This window comes from Panthera leo, chromosome F3 (assembly GCF_018350215.1).
Source record: "Panthera leo isolate Ple1 chromosome F3, P.leo_Ple1_pat1.1, whole genome shotgun sequence".
Lineage (NCBI taxonomy): Eukaryota > Metazoa > Chordata > Mammalia > Carnivora > Felidae > Panthera > Panthera leo.
The window spans coordinates 67,930,090-67,952,500 of record NC_056696.1 but is presented as its reverse complement, the minus strand read 5'-3'; the positions used below and the strand labels follow the sequence as shown (position 1 = coordinate 67,952,500).

The 22,411-nt window shown below is 41.1% G+C and overlaps 1 protein-coding gene across 7 annotated transcripts in view; it reads right to left on the bottom strand.

The window, feature by feature from the left end:
• The window catches only part of ASH1L (ASH1 like histone lysine methyltransferase), a 191,952-nt gene that overhangs the window by 59,959 nt on the left and 109,582 nt on the right, over positions 1-22,411 (bottom strand). For all 7 annotated transcript variants that reach the window (XR_006199097.1, XM_042926085.1, XM_042926084.1 and 4 more), the window contains one exon: positions 1,060-1,154. Coding sequence is in view for 6 of the 7 variants with exons in the window: in XM_042926085.1 (XP_042782019.1) it covers positions 1,060-1,154 (95 nt within the window). In the remaining variant the exon portion in view is untranslated. The remainder of the gene's footprint in view (positions 1-1,059; positions 1,155-22,411) is intronic.

The window sequence follows — 22,411 nt, the reverse complement described above, 5'->3', positions numbered from 1 at the left end:
ACATAACAAATGAGTAAACAACTAGGGTAATCATGGGTTACAGAAAGAAATGCTGTGATACAAGATAAAGGGAGGGACCATTTTTGGTGGGACAATCAAAAAAAAAATTCTAAAGAAAATGACATTTAGGCAGACTTTGACATTAGGCTCATCCTCCAGGGACGCGAAGAAACCAGCCACAGGAAGAGTCCAGGGAAGAGCTGTTTGGGCAGTGGGAACAAGAAGAAAATGATGCTCTGTTCCAGGAGCTGAGAGAAGACAGCGGGGAAGGGACAGAAGGGAGAGGCAGAGACTGGGAGGGTAGTCAGGGACCAGGTCATCCTTAACAGTTATAAAATCTTGTCTTTCTTTACTATGCAGACAGTGAACTGGAGGGAACATGAATGGAAACAGACACACGTGTCAGGCGGCTGCCGCACGAGCACGAGCCTGAGACCGGCGTGGGACACACCTGGGGGTGGTGCGGGGTACTGCAAGGGCGGCGGTCACGGGACGTGGGGGGACGGACGGGATGCGGCAGAGACAGAATGGGAGGAATCCAGGAGGACAGCTAGGTAAATGCTGCTCAACAGTAGGAGCCTAGCAGGCATGCTTGCCCCAATGCTGAACAAAACCTTGACATTGCCCCCTGCCCCCAAAAGGAATGGAAAGATAAATCTTGCTCAATTTTCAAGCAGATAAATGATCAGGAAAAATAGTGGGCTCTCTTCCTTTTGGTGACTACATACCATAAATCATGTCTTTCTGAACACGGAAAACACGTGACAGTGAAGTGATGAATAGCTGATTTTTCCTAGGTGACACGCTCAGGGAATCCAAAGCTACGGACATAGTGTTTTTTTGTTACTGAAACCTGAGTGAGAAATATTTAGGTCATTTTGACTCCTAGACAGCAAGGAATCTGCAGAATCCTTCAGACTGAGTATAAACTAAATGGTAAAGAAAGAGCTCGACTTCATGGAAGACGCAGAAATGACAGTAACACCAACATCTCATCCAAACTCAAGAAACACCCTCTCCTTTGTTTCCGGCCATGTGTCGTGCACACCGCGTACTCACCGACATGAATGGGGGCTGGGAATAACCCGTACTCGTGCTCTCCAGGGCTGTATTCCAGCTTCTCCTTCTTTAATTGGATCAGCCGGCTCTTTGGGCTGTGATTAGAAAAGAACAAAAAATAATCAGAGGCAACGAAATCTCCTGTGGTTAAACACAGAAAACAAATCACTCTATCAAGAGTATTTGCTTTAACAGTGGCTTAAATTTCAAAGGCATATTTTTGGGGGGAGGGATACCAAGTGCTTTCATGTACTTTTAGAATCTATGCTTTTGGGGCGCCCGGGTGGCTCAGTTGGTTGAGCTTCTGACTTTGGCTCATCATGATCCCACGGTTCAGGTGTTTGAGCCCTGCATCGGGCTCTGTGCTGACAGCTCAGAGCCTGCTTTGGATCCTCCCTCTCCCTCTTTCTCTGCCTCTCCCCCTGCTCGTGCTCTCTCTAGCTCTCAAAAATAAACATAAAGGGAAAAAAAAGTATCTACATGTTTGGAATTGTCTTTTAGGAATTATACATAAAAAAACAGCTATGTTAGCATTTTCCAGCAGTTTTGCAGAAAGAACCTAAATTTTAGACCCGATCATAATAATTACCTTATATGTAGTCAGTGATTTATCATATGCATGTATGTATACATGCATTATTATTTATATTTTTTTAAGTAAGCTCTATGTTCAACGGGGGGCTTGAACTCATAACCCCGAGATCAAGAGTTGCATGCTCCCCCCACTGAGCTGCCAGGCGCCCCTCATGATTTACAGTTTAAAAAGTAACTTTCACGTGTTGTCATTTATGTCAATCCCATGAAGCAGGTAAGAAGAAATGTTAGTTCTAGTTTACAGATTCGAAAACAGATGCTCTATGAGGTCAAGTGACTTGCCTTAATTTTGGTAGCTGCTAGGGAGACTTCCGATAAAAACCTCAGTCTCTTGTCCGACTCCTACTGAGTGACTATTCTTTTTATTTTATTCTGCAATGTCTCCATAGACTTACCTCTTCCACTCATCTTACTGGTCTACGTTTCTTTCTGATGTTTGGTATGAAATCAGTCTTAAGAGATTTCCCAAATACATAAAAGGAAGGGGGAAAAAAAAGAAAGAAAAAAAGAAATGAAGAAAAAGAGAGAAAAAAAAGTTTCAGGAGAACCTCATATGGTCTACTCTGATTTTATTTTGCCTTCAAGTTCCAGCAAATAAGGCAAGGCTGATGTATTTCTTTTCTCTATGAATTATACTGCTTTTTAAAAAACAAGTCTATACTGTGTAACAAATAGGTACACTAACACACATTCTGCAGATGGGAAAATTGAGGCCCCCAAAGGCAAGTTACTTGTAGAATCTGAACACTGGTTCTTTCAACTGGATCATTCATTTATTTGTTCAACAACGACTGAGCACTCATTAAGTCCAAGTCCTGCTCTAAGTGCTAAAAGACGCTGGTGAATAGGACGGTTTACACTGTTCTCAGGTAGACAGACAATAGGAAGTAAGAAAAACTAAGAAAACAGGAAAAATTCAGAAAATAATGAATGCTAGGCCAATAATTAAAATATGAAGAACGGGGAGCAACCGAGAAGCGACATTAAGTTCAGACGTGACTCTCATTAGGTCTCGGCCACGAGGGGATCTGGGAGGCAGAGGAAATAGCCAGCAGAAGGTCAAAGCTGGAAGGAGATGGGAGAACGAGAGCAAACAAGAGGAGGCTAAGGGCCCAGGTGAGGCCAGAAACGGCACGAGGCCGTGCCATGTGTTTAAAGCAGTGGTGAGGGGTCTGGGAAACAGCTTCAAGGAAGAAAAGGCATGAATCGAGGTTGTTCTGCTTAGATCTAAAAACTACTTTTTTCATTTCAAAACCTTACCCAAAATAGTAACTGTGAACAGAGATATGAATTTTTTATTACAACTAAAGACCGGATGTCTCCACCGTGCACCAAAGTCCAACAGGATGAGAAAAGACCCGTGTCCAGAACCAGGTACCGTGTGTGAGAGAAAACCTCATCTATGCTTTATTCGATTCAAGGTTTACGCAAGCAAACGAAAGAGAGAGCAGTAAGGACCCCACCTAATCACGATACGAATGGAAGCCAGACCACCACCCTGCTTCCCCGAGGGTCGGCAGGCAGGTGGCAGTCGGTGGGCGGGGAAGAAACTGCTGGGCACCCGAGGACAGCGAGCACACGAAACCTCAGAACAGTCCAGGTTCCGGTCCTCAGTAGGCCAAACGACACACATGCCCCCTTGAATGCACCCCCGCTTCAACTAGGGACCGTTTTTCTAACAAGAAAAATCCCACCCTTGATTCTGTGACGTGGACACGTAGGATCTGGGGCACCGTTATGAACATGACAATCATGCGAGAACTCGTTTTCCTAGATCTTGGCCGAGTCTGATTTTGTTCCTAATTTTAGGCATGGCCACGATTTCCCTGTTGGTGACTACGACACGGGACTCTTTCAGTTTCCAACACTCTGTTCCACGTGAGCTGTGCGGAGTGGTCGACTGAGAAAGAATCCAGCTGTCTTTGTCAGTCTGTCTCGGAGAGTCTGAACACTCCTAGCATTTTCCATGGTATTCGTTTGCGTGACACTATTAGTTCAGATCACTCAGGAGAAAAATATGTAGGAATCAAAGTAGCCACTTCAGATACACAACTGCTGAACACTAAGTTTATGTGACAGGTGTTCACTTTTGACCCCTGGCTGAAGCTGTAAAACGAGACGACTATTTCTACGTGTATGCGTGTAAATGAAAAAAACCCTTTTGCTTCTCTTATCAAAAGAAAGTGATTTGCCTTTCATAATGCTCTCTTTATAAATGCAACTCATTCAGTGTTTGAGGCCAGCTTTCTCTCTCTTTGGTAGTTTATTAGTTTTAATAATTAATCATTAGAATCCAACAGACATATCAAATTCAAACGGGCAAATCCACCATCAAATGGGAGAAAAAGTATACAAATATTTAAGACAAAGTAGAAAACGTGAGGGTTCCTAATAATGCTTGCTGATGGGTACTACGTTTCTCTCGAATGTTGTCTATAACCATTTCTTGACTTCAGGCATTTATCACCTTATTTTCAAATCTTACCACCTCTCGTCTTGGCCCCAAACCCGAAACAATAAAACTACCAAGGTGCCTTCTTCGTTAACGTTTCCCGGACAGTCGCCCCAAGGGCTTGCTTGCTCCAGCACCTTAGGAAGGAGAGGATAAGGGGACTTGGGGCAGACTCCAGATTTCAATGAACACGTCAGCATTCTAAAATCTGTCCTGTTCGGCAAACAAGTAACATGAAGAGAACCCGAGAGCCAAAAAGAAGTTCAAGTTCCCTAGGTTAACTAAAGGGAAGTCGTATTTTATTAATGTGAATTATGTTTTAGCTCTTATGAATTTTTACTTTGGGAGAAAAGCCCATTACTAATGTTCTTATATGGGGCTGAAGAAACTGGCAAAATTTTACCCTTTTATCGAGCTTTTTTTTTTCCTTTTTCTTCTAGATTTGAAGACCTTTGTCATTTGGTGACAATCATGACAGGTTTTGTTGGCTATGTTAGAAGAGTCTAGAGAATTGTCCGTGATATGTTTTCATTCTCTGAGTAACTTCTGATTAAATCCGTATGAGTGATTATTCTGAGGACTTCACTTCCATTCTTCATAGGACTGCTGGTACGTTTAATAGGTTAACTAAACCTTATCATCTAAAGGGGGTTCCTGATTTTTCCATAAAATTGGCTACAAGCCACATCTACAAGCATACACGGAAACAGCTAAAAGAAGCATCAAAAAGGCCTCAGCGGACAATGCAGCAGTCATTTCTGACTAATGATACTACTGGGAACAGACTTAGGACTACAGAGTCCCCTGTACGGCTGAATGCATCGCCTCCAACACATAACCCGGTAGGACTGTAAAAAGGGGCAGGATTCGAGTTTCCAGCACATTTTCACCTGGGAAACAAATCAGTCTATGAAAGTAGACTACCTACCTCAAGACCCGCTTTGAATATGAATTAGTCAGCTAGGACCGAAGACACTGGTGTAAGTGTAGTAGGCGCTGTGTCTGTAACGAGTGACCAACGAAGACCTGGTCTCTCTATGGCCCTCACGTTAGTCAACAGACTACACTGGTGCAAACTGGAAGGAAATACTCTTTAACTGGTGTACTGTCCCAAATGCCTTAAGTGTATAAGTACCGAGCGCTAACTGCCTTAAGTTTACAAAAAAATATCCTCTGAAGGTTAATATAGGTTATAAGCATACAGAAAAACTATTATAGTTTTTGTAAATACATAAACTGGCCTACCTAGAAAATTACTCGGAATATTATTATTTATTGTTATTTATTTTTACATAGAACACTACTTCTGACACTTCTGGTCACCAAGTATGTGGTTTAACCCCACGCCAAGCAACTCTCTGTGACACCAGCTGGCGTGTCTTACAATTTAACTCAATTCTGACCCTACCAACCTGGAGACAGTGTCAGATCCCACAGGTGAAGGGCTCGGTCCCGCCAGACTGCCCCCACCTCCACTTCAGATGCCAATCACAAGAAGGAGGCACCCAGGTTACTCACAACTTCTGTCCAATTTGGCTACAAACCAAGCGTTCCCACGATCCTCTCCTTAGGTTTGATACATTTTCTACAGCGGCTGGCAGAACCCAGGCAAACACACTGACCAGTTTATTAAGGGACTGTAACAAGCAGAGAAACAATTCTTAACCAGCTTTCTGTGCACCCACCCCGCCAGCAGGGCACCCCTCCTAGGCAGCAGACAGAAATGCCCTGTCTCTCCATGAAACGGGACTATTAGCTTATCTTCACAGGTGTGGCCTCAAGGGGTAGGCTCTAATTAAACGTACTTAGGTAGATTTAACAGACATATACAGAACGTTCAATCCAAAAGCCACAGAATACACATTCTTCTCAAGCACTCTTGGAACATTCTCCAAGACAGATCAAATGTTAGGCACAAAACAAATCTTAATAAATTTAAGAAGACTGGGGCACTTGGGTGGCTCAGTCGGTTAAGCAGCCGACTTCAGCTCAGGTCACGATCTTGCAGTTCACGAGTTCCAGCCCTGTGTCGGGCTCCATGCTGACAGCTCAGAGCCTGGAGTCTGCTTCAGATCTCTCTCAGCCCATTCCCTGCTAACACTCTGTCTCTGTCTCTCTCTCAAAAAAAAAAAAAAAAAAAAAAAACCAGTAAAAAAAATTTTTTTTTAAATAAAATAAAGAAGACTGAAATTATATCAAGCATATTTTGTAACAATGATATTAAAACAGAAATCAACTACAAGATAAAAACTGGAAAACTCGCAAATATGTGGAGATTAGAAAACATGCTACTGAACAGCCAATGAACCAGTGAAGAAGTCAAAAGAAAAATAAAAAAAACTATCTTGAGCCAAATGAAAATGGAAACACAACATACCAAAACTTACGGAATGCAGCAAAAGCAGCTCTAGGAGGGAAGTTCATAGTGATAACTGCCTACATCAAGAAATAAGAAAGATCTTTGGGGAGCGTGGATGGCAGAGTCAGTTAACTGACCGACTCTTGATTTTGGCTCAGGTCATGATCTCATCATTCAGGGGTTCAAGCTCCATGCTGGGCTCTGTGCAGACAGTGTAGAGCCTGCTTGGGATTCTCTCCCTCTCTCTCAAAATAAATAAATAAACTTAAAAAAAAAAAAAGTAAGAAAGATCTCAAAGAGACAACAAAACTTCACACCTCAAGGAACGAGAAAAAGAATAAGGCTTCCAAGATCAGGAACGAGACAAAAAAGCTCACACTCTTCTGTTTTATTCAACATGCTAATGGAAGTCCTAACCAAAACAACCAGGTAAGAAAAAAAAGTAGAAGGCATTCAAATTGGTAAGGAAGAAGTTAAACTCTCAATATTTGCAGATGACATAATACTATACATAGAAAATCGTAAAGTTTCCACCAAAAAGTCTGTGTGACTCAGTTGGTTAAATATCTAACTCTTGATCTCAGCTCAGGTCTTGATCTTAGGGTCGTGAGTTCAAGCCCCACGTTGGAGTCTGTGCTGGGCATGAAGCCAACTAAAAAAAAAAAAAAAAAAAAAGAACAAAGCTGGAAGTATCACAGTACTAGATTTCAAGACATACTACAAAGCTGCAGAAAACAAAACAGTATGGTACCAGCACACAGACACATAGCTCAACAGAACAGAATAGAGAACCACACCAGGACACTACAAGAAAAGAAAACTGCAGGCCAATATTCCTGTTGAACGTAGATGCAAATATCCTCAACAAAACATTAGCAAAACAAATATAAACGTATATTAAAAGGAACATACACCATGATCAAGTGGGATTTATTCCAGGGATAAATATGATCCAACTTCTGCAAAACCAATCAATGTGATATTCCACGAAAACTAAAATAAAGGACACAAATCATATGATCATCTCAACAAGATGCAGAAAAAGCATTTAGCAAAACCCAACATCCATTCATGATAGACACTTTCAACAAGGTGGGCATCAAGGAACATACCTCAACATAATAAAGGCCATCATCGTACTTAATGGTGAAAGACGGAAAGCTTTTCCCTGAGATCAGGAAAAAGACAAGGATGGCCACTCTCAGCACTTTAATTCAACATGGTACTGAGAGTTCTAGCCAGAGCAATTGGGCAAGAAATAAAAGGTGTCTAAATTAGAAAGGAGGAAGTAAAAGTGTCTCTATTTGCAAATGACATAATCTTCTATACAGAAAACCCTAAATACTCCATAAAAAAATCATTAGACCTGATAAACAAATTTAGGAGAGTTGTAGGATACAAAATAAAAATATAACAATCAGTTGCAATTCTATACAGTTAACAATGAACTATCAAAATGAGAAATTAAGAAAACAATCCCATTTGCAATAGCAGCAGGAAGAATATGTAGGTATAAATTTAACCAAAATGGTGAAAGACCTGTACATTAAAAAAATAGAATTCATTAAAAAAAAATTTTTTTTAAATGTTTATTTATTTTTGGGACAGAGAGAGACAGAGCATGAACGGGGGAGGGGCAGAGAGAGAGGGAGACACAGAATCGGAAGCAGGCTCCAGGCTCTGAGCCATCAGCCCAGAGCCCAACGCGGGGCTCGAACTCACGGACCGCGAGATCGTGACCTGAGCTGAAGTCGGACGCTTAACCGACTGAGCCACCCAGGCGCCCTTAGAATTCATTTTTAAAAGAAACTGAAGACGGCACAATTAACTGAAAGATAATCCATGCTAAAGGACTGTAAGAATACTGTTAAAATGTCCATGCTACCCAAAGCAATCTACGGGTTCAACGCAATGTGTTATCTAAATTCCAATGGCCTTTCCAGAGAAATAGAACAAATACTCCCAAATTTGTGTGGAATTACAAAAGATCCCAAACAGCCAAAGCAACCAAGAAAGAACAAAAGAGCTGGAGGCACCACACTTCCTGATTTCAAGCTATACCACAAAGCGAGGGTCATCAAAATAGTGTGGTACTGGCATCACACACACACACACACACACACACACACACACACACACACACGAATGGAACAGAACAGAGAGCCCAGAGCACATATGGTCAATTAACTTATGACAAAGGAGCCAAGAATATACCAATGGGGCAAGGGAGGTCTCTTCAATAAATCAAGTTGAGGCAAGTGGACAGCAGTGTGCAAAAGAATGAAAATGGACTCCTACTATACACCGTATGCAAAAACCAACTCAAAATGGATCACAGACTTGAAAGGTAAGACCTGAAACTATGAAGCTCCTAGAAGAAAACACAGGGGATGAGTTCTTTGACATCAATGTGGGTAATGATTTGTTGGGCTTGACACTAGAAACAAAGGTGACAAAAGCAAAAATAAAAAGGTGGGATTTACTTCAAATTAAGAAACTTTCTTGCAACAAAGGAAACCACCAACACAGTGAAAAGGCAAACTACAGAATGAGAGAAAACAATTGTAAACCATATGAGGTTAATATCCAACATACATAAAGAACCCATACAACCCATTATCAGAAAACAAACAATCCAATTAAAAAATGGGCAAAGGATCTGAATATACCAAAGATACAAAAATGGCCAACAGGTACATGAAAAAGGGGGTTCAACATGAAGAATCATCAGGGAAATGGAAATCTAAACTACAATGAGATCTCATCTCACACCTGTCAGAATGGCTACTATCAAAAAGACAACAAGTGCTAGGGAGGATGTGGAGAAAAGGAGGATATTGGTGAGAATATCAACTGGTACATCCACTATGAGGAACTTCATGGAGATTCCTCAGTGAACCACATATAATTCAGCAATTCCACCTCTGGGTATTTACCTAAGGAAAATGAAAACATGGGGCACCTGGGTGGCTCAGTCAGTTGGGCATTTCACTCCTTATTTTTTAAAAACCGTGAGATCGTGACCTGAGCCAAAATCAAGAGTCAGACGCTCAACCAACTGAGCCACCCATGTCCCTAGCGACCAACTCCTGCTTTCAGCTCAGGTCATGATCCCAAGGTCATGGGATAGAGCCCCACATTGAGCTCTGTGCTGAGTGTGGAGCCTGATTGGGATTCTTTCTCTCTCACCCTCCGTCCCTCTTCCCTGCTGGTGCTTTCTCTCTCAAATTAAAAAAAAGAAGGAAGGAAGGAAGGAAGGAAGGAAGGAAGGAAGGAAGGAAGGAAGAAAGGAAGAAGGAAGGAAAGAAAGAAAAGAAAGAAAATGAAAACATAAATACGAATAAACATCTGCACCCCTGTGCTCACTGCAGCAGCATTATTTACAACAACCAAGACACGGAAACAACCTGAGGGTCCGCTGAGGGACGAAGGGATAAAGAAGATGTACACACATACACACAAGAATATTATTTAGTTATAAAAAGAAAGAAATCCTGTCGTTTGTGACAACACAGATGGACCCCGAAGTCTCATGCTAAGTGAAAGGAGTAAGACAGAAAAGGACAAACACCATATGATCTAACGTGCATGTGGAAGCCGATAGTTTTAGCATCAGTATCTAATTTCTAACAAAATTTCTAACAAAAACTGATAGTCTTAGCATCAGTATCTAATTTCTAAATTTTACGCCCTTTTTCTAATTTGAGATATAATTGACATGTAACATTACTGGTTTCAGATATATAACATAATGATTCGATTTATGTATGTACTCTGAAATGCTTACCAGTTAACATCCATCCCCACACATAATTTTGTTTCTTGTGATAACATTTAGTATATGTGCTGCCGAAGCGAGCACATCTTGTGATAACATTTAAGATCCACTCCCTTAGCAACCTTCAAATATGCAATACGTTATTATTATTTTTAAAGGAATTTTTAAAAAATGTCATTGAGAGAGAAAGAGTACAAGTGGGAGAGAGGGGCAGAGGGAAATAGAATCCAAAGCAGGCTCCGCACTGTCAGTGCAGAGCCGGATGTGGGGCTTGAACTCACGAACTGTGAGATCATGACCTGAGCTGAAATCAAGAATCAGACGCTCAACCGACTGAGCCACAGTATTATGAACTACAGCTATTAACTGTGGTGAGCGTTTCACAGTACATACGTAAATCGAGCCATTACATTATATATCTGAAGCCAATAATGTCATACAGCAATTAGATCTCAAATTAGAAAAAGGACGTAAAATTTAGGAATTAGATACTGACGCCAAAACTACTGGGTGAAGGTTGATAAGGAACAGGATATTAACGTACTTTTAAAGCATCTCTCCAAACATTACTTATTACAGTGAAATAACCTGCTGGCTATCACAGCGACCAATCAAAGTTGCGATCACCAACGGCACAGTGATATCTTGAGCTTCCTGACGCACTGAGAAGAAAACATCACACTTCTGTGGCGCTCCTGTCAAACAACGCCCAAACCTAACCTACCCATGAGGAAACGTCAGAGAAAAACTCAGGTTTAAGGACCTTTTATGAAACAGCTCCTCTGTACTCCTCAAAAATGTCAATATGGTGAAACACAAAGAAAGGCTGAGGCACCGCTCCAAACTCAAGAATAAATAGACATGACAACTAAGTGTTTCATTTTCTTTCTTTCTTTTTTTTTTCTTTTCTTCTTTTTTTTTTTAACTGGAGAGAGAGAAAGCACCAGCAGGGAAGAGGGACGGAGGGTGAGAGAGATTCCCAATCAGGCTCCACACTAGCACAGAGCTCAATGTGGGGCTCTATCCCATGACCTTGGGATCATGACCCGAGCTGAAAGCAGGAGTTGGTCACTAGGGGCACCTGGGTGGCTCAGTTGGTTGAATGTCTGACTCTTGATTTTGGCTCAGGTCACGATCTCACGGTTTAAAAAAAAAAAATTTTTTTTAAATGTTTATTTATTTTTGAGAGACAGAGAGAGACAGAGTGTGAGCAGAGCAGGGGCAGAGAGAGAGAGAAAGACACAGAATCTTTAGAGGCTCCGGGCTCTGAGCTGTCAGCACAGAGCCCGACGCAGGGCTCGAACTCACAAGCTGTGAGATCATGACCTGAGCCGAAGTTGGACGCTTAACCGACTGAGCCACCCAGGCGCCCCACGATCTCAAAGGTTTTTAAGAGATAAGGAGTGAGATGCTCAACTGACTGAGCCACCCAGGTGCCCCATGATTTCATTTTCTTTAGGTAAATACCCAGAGGTGGAATATTCACTGGATCATATGTGGTTTACTGAGGAATCTCCATGAAGTTCCTCATAGTGGATGCACCAATTGATATTCCCACCAATAATGCACAAGGGTTCCCTTTCCTCCGCATCTTCCCCAGCACTTATTATCACATAGTGGATACTGAATCACTTGAAAAGGTTGTTATAAAGGACGTTACTGACACAAGGAGTGATATCTACTATGAGCTGTATGTTAGGTAACAGTGTTGTAGTGATGTTAAAGATCCTGAATTTAGTATTTGTATCTCGTTCATATAAGAAAATGTCCTTTGGTCTGAGAAAATACATACTGAAGTATTTATGAGTAATGGGTCAGAGTGTCTATAACTTTTTATCATTAAATAACTGAGACAAAAAGTGTGTGTGTGTGTGTGTGTGTGTGTATGAGAGAGAGAGAGGGGGAGAGAGAGAGGGGGAGAGAGAGGGGGGGAGAGAGGGGGGGAGAGAGAGGGGGAGAGAGAGGGGGAGAGAGAGAGAGAAGAGAAGAGAAGAGAAGAGAAGAGAAGAGAAGAGAAGAGGGAGAGGCGAGGAGGGAAATAAAGAAAAATGGCAGAACATCAATACTGAAAGAATCTGGGTAAAAGGTACATGGTGTTTCTGTAAAATCTTGTGATCTTCTTTTAAGCTATCGTAGACCATACAAAAATAGAGAATAAGTGTATGATGTATGCTGGGAAAATATTAAACAAATTTTTTATAATAATCTAATTTGCTCTGATAAATTTCTTTAACACCAAATAACTATAGGAAAAGACAGGACCAAAACCATAGTGAAAGAAAAACTGTATTGGAGCTAAAATTAAAACACTGTTCTAGTGGAAAACATAATAGAACACATTTGAAAGACTGCTGTAACTTGAATCTGTGACACAGAAGCACATAAGTACAACTGACTTAAATGAGAACATATGTAAATGCTCTTTGTAAATGTCAAGGGAGCATACAAATTGTAATATAATAATAGCTGATCAAAGAAACTGGTTTTCTTTTACACACACCTACATATACAATACAAACTTTCAGGACAAAATTTGGCATTTACTACATTTTGGAATGTTTCTCTTGGGTGCATAGGATAAGGATAAACTGAAGTAACTGAAATAATTTCCTTGCTTTGTTGCCAAGTAACAGGGCAGATGCTGCTGTTAGAATTTAAAATTTTTCTAAGATTTTAAGTCGTATATATTGTATTTTAGGAATTCAGGCAGTTGGTTCTTTTTCTTTCACAATATACTTTAAAAGGCACTGGGTTCTACAAGATTTATAAGACAAACAAAATGGCCTCATGGTCTAAAGAAGCTTATGGGATGATGGAGGCTAACACGTCCAGATTGCACCTCAGAATGCAATGAAACTCATAACTCACAAGGTGCCACTAAACTTCACTGAAGGAAAGAGAAAAGTAAAATTAATTTCAGCTAGAGGAGAATGAAGGACACTTTTACTTAATGAGAAAGCATTTCAGATCTTGAATAAGGTTTGAAAGAATAGATGGGATTTGGCAAGTAAAAGGGAGGCGGAAGGCACAGGACAAACCCCAGGACAGGCCCCGAGAGGAAAGGACGGGAACAATGATCACGTGTCCAGGCGAAGTGGGATGAGCACTTTAAGGAGTTTAACTGGAGATAAAACTAGAAAAATACGTTACACTAGATCCTGGTGGGTCTTTTGGATGTTATTAAGTAGGAAATAATTGTATATTAAAAGAAATCTAAGTAGAGAAATAACAATCCCAATGAGGTCATATTAATGTATGCAAGAGGAATCAAGAGTCTTAGAGGAGTTAACTTCATCTGAGGTCACAATTAGTGACAATGGAGTAAGTAAGATATTAAAGAAATTTACTGAATACTTCACACAGGTCAACTATTTAATCCTTAACAGGTCTGTGAAATAGGTAATTTTCATCAGTTTGTTTATTTTTGAGAGAGAGAGAGATAGACAGAGACTGTGTGGGGGAGGGGCAGAGAGAGGGGGAGACACAGAATCTGAAGCAGGATCCAGGCTCCGAGCTGTCGACACAGAGCCCAACACTGAGCTCAAACTCACAAACTGGGAGATCGTGACCCGAGCCGAAGTCGGAAGCATCCGACTTCGGCTCGGGTCACGATCTCCCAGTTTGTGAGTTTGAGCCCCACATCGGGCTCTGTGCTGACAGCTCAGAGCCTGGAGCCTGCTTCGGATTCTGCGTCTCCCTCTCTCTCCACCCCTCCCATGCTCGCACTGTCTCTTTCTCTCTCTCAAAAATAAATAAACATTAGAAAAAAAAAAACAAAAAAAACAACTAATGGTTGAGCTTAGTATGGTTGCAAGACACAAGATCAATATACAAAAATCAACTGCATTTCTATACACTAGCAATAAACATCCAAAAATGAAATTAAAAAAATTCCATTTACAAGCTTCAAAAGAATAAAATGCTTAGGAATATGTTTAGCGAAACAAGTGTAGAACTTATGCCCTGAAAATTAAAAAAACAATGTTAAAAGAAATTTCAAAAGATTAAAGAGCTAGAAAAAATCCCATGTGAAGAATACTTAATTTTGTTACAGCGTAAAGCTCCCCAAATTGATCTACAGATTTTTTTTAAAAACCTCGATGGCTTTTTTGTAGAAATCAACAAGCTGATCCTGAAAATCATACACGGAAATATCAAGGAACCCAGAAGCAGCCAGAGAATGTTGGAAGAACCCGGAAGAGCCAAAGTTAGAGGCATCATATTTCCGGATTTAAAATTCCCTGCAAAGCTACAGTGTCCAGCAGAGTGGGCTACTGGACTGACCACAGGCAGGTGGTCACCAAGCACAAAAAAGACAGATGACAAACCGACAAAACACATTTGTAATTTATATCACGAGGGCAGATTTCCATAATATAGAAGGATTTCTATAGGCACGTTAGAAAACCCAGGGGAAGAAGAAAACACTAGTCAGCTGAGGGGGCCTGGTGGGGCTCAGCCGTCCAGCATGTGACTTCGGCTCAGGTCATGATGTCGTGGTTGGTCAGTCTGAGTCCCACATCGGGTGAGCTCGTGCCCAGCTTCGAGTAAAAACATGAGCTCTGCTTTGGGTGAGCCCCACTTTTCTCTCTTTCCCTCCCTCCCTCTCTCTCTCTCTCTCTCCCCCTTGGCCCCTCCTGAGATTCTCTCTCTCTGTCTCAGCTCACTTGCGACCTCTCTCTCTAAAAAAGACTACTAAGCTGAGAAAAAAATGGGACTGACAATTCACAGAAAAAGATAATGACCTTTGCATACGTGAAAAGATGCTCAAGAATCTCACTTGTGAGAACAATGCAGATTAAGTCTCCCTGGAGACAACATTTCACACTAATCACACTGGTAAAAATTTGTAAATCTGACCGCATAATCAGGGCTGTGGAAGAACAGCCAGTGTCAGATATTTCTAAGAAAGAATGCAAAAAGACACAACTGTAATCGAAGCATAATTAGCCGATATTTACACAATTACATATACGCTAATTCAGTCATTCCACTCCTACAAAGTTATCCTGAGGTTAGACCTCCAAAATACCAAGCAATATGCAGACAAGGGTTATTCACTGGGCATTATCTATAGTAGGAAACATTAGAATCAACTGAAGTGTCTTTTCCCTGGCAGGCTGGCTGGATGAACTATGACAGGGCTATATACTCAGATACTATGAAACTATGTAACAGCTATATTGTGGATGTATATAAATGTTCATAGCAGCATTAATCATGATAGCAAATTATTGTAACCCAAACGTCCACCCACCGGCTGAACAAACGAGGGGTAGGTAAAATGTGGTCCATCCAACAATGGAATGTTATTTGGCAAGATTCATACAGCATGTATGAATCTTGGAAACAATATGCTAAGTGACGTAAATCAGTCACAAAGGACCACATATTGTATGATCCCATATATGAAGTGTCCAGAGTGCACATCTACGGAGGCACAAAATTGATGAAAGGTTGCCTAAGACGGGGTGGGGGGGGGGTGGTGGAGGGGGGAAGATGAGGAAATCAGGGGAGATCACTCAAGAATGTGGGATCTCTGTGGGATAATGAAAATGTTCTAAAACTGACTGTGGTGGTGAAGGTACAACTCTGAATATACTGAAAGCCACTGCAACGCATACTTTAAATGTGTTCTTTCAACAAAGGCTTAGGTTTTCCCCAAGCTCACAGACCTAAAGCAGCTGAGGCTGCTGCCTTCAAGAAGAAAGCCACCAGTGAGTGAGTCCGCAACTATGAGAAAATGAGCAGGCGCTGGAAAAGACAGTGTTGAGCCTCAGATGAGGTCAGAGACCCGGACTGGGCTCCGGAAATTCCGGGGAGATCTGTGAGTTAGTAAGTGGGTGATATTTTATTTATTTTTTTAAAAAACCTTTTAATGTTTATTTATTTATGTTGGGGTGGGGGCAGAGAGAGAATTCCAAGCAGACTCCGTGCTGTCAGCACAGAGCCCCATGGATGGCGAGATCACGACCTGAGCAGAAATCAAGAGTTGGATGCTCAACTGACTGAGCCACCCGGGCGCCCCAAGTGGGCGGTATTTGAAACTGCTGGGACTGTGGTAATTTGTTAGTCATAGAAAATCGCCCCACACGGTATGTGCACATACACACTTACTCATTTCCTGTTTCTAAAGGCCTAGAGGGAGTGACATCTCCACAACAATGATGCCCACGTAGCAAACAGCATACAAGTACCCAGATTTAGATTTCTAAATAATAATCCCCATTAAAAGAAACTAAAGGTTTCTGGGTGAAAGAGTTGATTGCAGATCTAATGCAAGGGAAATTTGGAAAGCAACAGCAAGTGAAAATAAAATACACCACCGTGTGGCAGAAAACAGGGCCCAGCTTAAAGTGCCCCAGCGGCACAGTCTGGGGAATGTGAGCATTTGTCTGCAAAATAATGACAATGGATTACGACACATTAGCTGTTTTTTAAATGCATGAATCCAGATGATATTCAAAAGAAAAGACAAGTAAGAGAGTGAAAGGGGAAGAAAAATGAAAGCCTGTCTTCATAGGAAAGGATCATCTAATAAATGCTGAAGAAATGACAGAAGGAGAAAATTGCCAGTTCACAACTAATAATTCATCACTAGTTTAGGCAAGGATCCCAAGATATTAGAGAAAAGGGTGCGAGAAGATGGGCCACCGCCTCAAATGTCACCCCCTGATGTGTTTGCTGACTGTAACAGGAACAGCCATCTTTCCACTGGAGAGATTTGGTGGATGCCACCAAGACCAAGTGGGCACGTGGCATCACTGGGACAGTAAATGGGGGGCAATACGAGCAGTGTCAATTAGGAGACACCACACGTGGAATGTTCCTACCAGCATTATTTAACCTAAGCCCAACCATGAAGAAATAATCAGAAAAATGCAGAATGCAAGACAACAAGTTTGAGTTCTGAAAAAAGTATCAATCTCATAAAAAACAAGAGATGAGGAATATTCTACATTAAAATATTAGGCAAAGATAACAATCCCATGTAACACATGATGTCTGTTTGTATCCTAGATTAATAGAAAACACAATAAACTGATAAAAAAGACAATCTTAGGACAAGAGGGAAAGATACAAATATGGGCTGTATATTACATGATTTTATTAAAAACACTGCCTATTTTCCTGGGCACCACAACAGCATCGCAATCAGACAGGAGATTATCCTCGTTCTTAGATGGTAATTACTGAAATGTTTAAAGGTGAATGACTGCAACTCACTTTCAAAACGTTCACCAGACCCCGTATCCCCCCAAAAGTGTAGGGTATGTGTGTTTGTACGCAGAGAAAGATAAAGCAAATGTTGCCAAATATTGATAAATTTGAGTTAGGGTGTACAGGTGATCATTTACCATAGGATTGAATATTTTCAAAATTAACCGTTATGGGGGGAAAAGCAGACTAGGGAAGGTAGTGTCACTGCATACAAGATTTACTTCTCTAGGTCTTAGGGAGGTGGATTAGATCCTTTCTAAGATAAATTCAAGTTGGAAAATGCTAATATTCTGTTCTTCTGGAAAAATATGACTACAAATGTATGAAAAAGTATTGAAAAAAGTATTAGCAGTATTTCACTTCCCAAAATCCTAGTTACAATGTTACTATTACGACAGCAGTGATGATGATATCATTCATAATTTCTATACTTTGACACGTTAATTCTCATCACAAAATTATATTTTCCTATCTATTCCTTGAATTCTTATAACATAGTTTGAGATACATAACTTTGTGAGGGAGGGTGAAGAAATCAATCAATCAATCTCTCAATCTATTTATTTTAGCAATTTTCCTCTTTTTTAAAAAAAAATTTTTTTTAACGTTTATTTATTTTTGAGACAGAGAGAGACAGAGCATGAACGGGGGAGGGTCAGAGAGAGAGGGAGACACAGAATCTGAAACAGGCTCCAGGCTCTGAGCTGTCAGCACAGAGCCCGACGTGGGGCTCGAACTCACGGACCGCGAGATCATGACCTGAACCGAAGTCGGACGCTTAACCAACTGAGCCACCCAGGCGCCCCAGCAATTTTCATCTTTAAATAGATCCTCAGTTCGTCCTTATATTAATCTTGGGAAAACAACAGATAGCATTGTATCTAAGGATCCTAACACTTTGAAATTCAGTCTTCTTTATTTTCTAATAACTAAATCTTCTTGAGGAGAAATGTCGTGTCCCTGCTGCAGTGCTGTTCTGTGAAGTGTCTAGAACAAAGTTCGGCCAACTTTACAGTATGGAATAAGTTTTCATGAAATTGGCTTTCTAAAATTTATGGACTAAACTCTTCTTTTTTAATGACTATTTTGTTTTCCCTTTTGGGGATAGTTAAGCACTGGTTGAAAACTCAACTAGGATATAAAGAGGTATTTCACAGGCTCTTGATAAGTTCCTTCATGTTTTACCACGTCCCACTCGGAAATTCCCTCTAGGAGGATATAAGAATATTACTTCCATCAATTCCAATCTAAAAAAGCATGGCTTCTGAGTTAGGCTGTGTCACTTTCCAGTCTAAATAACAGATTAGAGGGATATTTCACAAATTAAGATAATGACTCTTCCTGCAAAGTTGAAATAAACATTAAAAAAAAGTAGTTATTAAAAAATTGTGGTAAAACATAGGACACAAAATTTACCATTTAAGTAATTTTTAGGTATGCAGTTCATTGTGCAGATTGTTGTAGAAGCTCACTGTCATCCATCTAGATGACACATTTCATCATCTCGCAAAACTAGAAGTCTGTACCCAGCACACGCTCACTGCTACCAGCCCCTGGCACCCACCATTCTCTTCTGTCTTTAAGAATCTGACTACAGAGGCGTGCAATCAAACGGTGTTTGTCTTTTTGTGGCTGGGTTACTTCACTTAGCATCATGTTTTCAAGGTTCATCCACACTGTAGGTGTCCAAATTTTCTTCCTTTTTAAGGCTAAGTAATATTCCATTGTATGCACAGAATATCATTTTTAAAAGTATCTTGGACCTTGTTATGTATTCAAGTATACTAAATCTTATTATGCAAAACGAACGAACTAACTAAATCTCGTTATGCGTTAAGCCCACCAGGCCTCTATTAAGACAGTCAAGTCAAAAACAAGTGTTAGTGAACTCACTTTCTGACCACTAGAGGGAGCTAGAGAAACACCGCTGCTGCCTACTGCACGCATGTTTCCCAGCCATGAAAATGGAGTGGAGCTTCTACAAAAAATAGAACAGAATGTCAGTGTAATTACAGACTTGCTCCTAACCCATCTCTGTTCCTAAGTGGATAACGGCTTTAAAAAAATCATGATTTATAATTCCCGCAAATATATGCAGCGATGGCCTGACGGCTCTCCTCCACATTAGAAGCCAAACCACATGTGGAGAGTTCTGTAATCATCTCTGTTAATGCAATCTTCTTTACTTCTTTTATAAAAACCAGGAACTTCTGGATGTGGCTGTTGGGAACAAGTACCATTTATTATTAAGAAAAAATGATTTTTTCGAGCTCCTGGGTGACTTGGTTGATTGAACATGTGACTCTTGGTTTCGGCTCAGGTCATGATCTCACAGTATGTGGGACCGAGCCCCAAGTCAGGCTCTGCGCTGACAGTGCAGAGCCTGCCTGGGATTCTCTCTCTCCCTCTGCCCCTCCCCGCTTCTCATGCACGCTCTCTCTCCCTCTCTCAAAATAAATAAATAAACCTTTTAAAAAATGATTTTTATTCTTTACTGCTGGGAAAGAAAGAGGCAAAGGTCTGTTAAACCTTAATCATGATGAAAGACTACAGAGAAAAGAGACTGGATTCAGAAGACAAGTGCATAAAAAGTACTTATAAATGTATGTTTGGAGGCACACAATGAATAAAGATGTAATTTTTTAAAATGTTTATTTCTTTAAAAATTTATTATTTATTTATTTATTTTGAGAGAGAGAGAGAGACAGAGAGACAGAGCAAGCAGGGAAGGGGCAGAGAGAAAGGGAGACAATTGGAAGCAAGCTCCAGGCTCTGGGTTCTCAGGACAGAGCCTGACATGGGGCTCGAACTCACAGACCGCCAGATCATGACCTGAGCTGTAGTCGGCTGCCCAACCGACTGAGCCACCCAGGCGCCCCTTAAATGTTTATTTTTTGAGAGAGAGAGAGAGAGAGAGAGAGAGGGAGGGAGGGAGAGAGAGAGAACGCGAGCGGGGGAGGGGCAGAGAGAGAGGGAGACACAGAATCCAAAGCAGGCTCTAGGCTCTGAGCTGTCAGCACAGAGCCTGATGTGAGGCCCAAACTCACAGACCGCGAGATCATAACCTGAACTGAAGCTGGACGCCCAACTGACCGAGCCACCCACGCACGCCAATGAAGATGTAATATGTTGGGAATGCAAGTTGGTGCAGCCACCCTGGAAAACAGGATGGAGGTTCCTCAAAAAACTAAAACTAGAACTACCCTACGACCCAGCAACTGCACTACTAGGCATTTCTCCACGGGATACAGGTGGGCTGTTTCGAAGGGACACGTGCACCCCCACGTTTACAGCAGCACTGTCGACAACAGCCAAAGGATGGAAAGGGCCCAAATGTCCCTCGATGGATGAGTGGATAAAGAAGATGTGGTCTATATATACAAGGGAGTATTACTCGGCAATCAAAAAGAATGAAATCTGTCATCTGCAGCTATGTGGATGGAACCAGAGGGTGTTATGCTAAGCGAAATAAGAGAAAGACAAAAATCATATGACTTCACTCATATGAGGACTTTAAGACACAGAACAGATGAACATAAGGGAAAGGAAGCAAAAATAATATAAAAACAGGAAGGGGGACAAAACAGAAGAGACTCATAAATATGGAGAACAAACTGAGGGTTACGGGAGGGGTTGTGGGAGGGGGGAGGGCTAAATGGGCTTAGTAAGGGGCACTAAGGAATCTACTCCTGAAATCGTTTTTATTAAAATTTTTTAAAAATGTTTATTTATTTTTGAGAGAGAGAGAGAGAGCGAGAGCAAGCATGAGTGGGGGAGGGGCAGAGACACAGACTCTGAAGCAGGCTCCAGGCTCTGAGCTGTCAGCACAGAGCCTGACGCGGGGCTTGCACTCACAGACCGTGAGATCATGATCTGAGCCGAAGTCGGACACTCAACCGACTGAGCCACCCAGGCACCCCTCCTGAAATCACTGTTGCACTATATGCTAACTAATTTGGATGTAAATTAAAGAAAATAAAATTAAAAAAAAAGATGTAATATGTAACACCAATAACATAAAAGGGGTCTGGCTGGCTCAGTTGGTGGAGCTTCCAACTCATGACCTCAGGGTCATGAGTTCAAGACCCACAGTGGGAGTAGAGCTTATTTCCAAAAAAAAGAAAAAGTAAAGTTTTTGTATGTAATTGAAATTAACTTGGCATCAACTCAAATTACACAGTTACATCGTTGGGAAGTTATATGTAATCTCCATGGTAACAACAGAGAAAATAGCTATAGAATTCACCCAAAAGGGGATGAAGGGAATCAAAACATGTCACTACAAAAAGATCAACGAAGCACAAAAGAAGACAGTAATGGAGGGCATGAGGGATAAAAAGCCGTGAGACATGGAAACAACACAACGGGAAGTATAAGCCCTTCCTTATTGGCAATTATTTTAAACGTAAGTGGATGAAACTCTCCAAACAAAAGGCAGAGAGAAACAAAATGGATACAAAACATGACTCAACGATGTACTGTCTCCAAGAGACTCCCCTTAGATCCAAGGACACAAATAGGCTGAAAGTAAAAGGATGGAAAAAAGATAAGATATTCCATGTAAACAGTAACCAAGAGAGAGCAGAATGACAACCCCAATATCAGACAAAAGAGACTTCAAGTCAAAGCTCTTATGAGAGACACAGAAGAACATGAAATACTGACAAGAGTCTATTCACATAGAAGCCATAATCATTGGAAACATATATTCACCAAACATCAAAGGACCCAAAATATGTGAAGGAAACATTCATAAGAATGAAGGGAGAAACAGCCGTATAGGAACAGTTGGAGACTTCAACCAATTTCAATAATGGTTAGAACAACCACACAGGTCAGTGTGGATTTGAACATTATAAACCAAATAGATCTCACAGAAATATAAGGAACACTGCACCCAACAACAGAAGATTATAGGGTTTTCTCAACTGCGCACAGAAGACTCTAC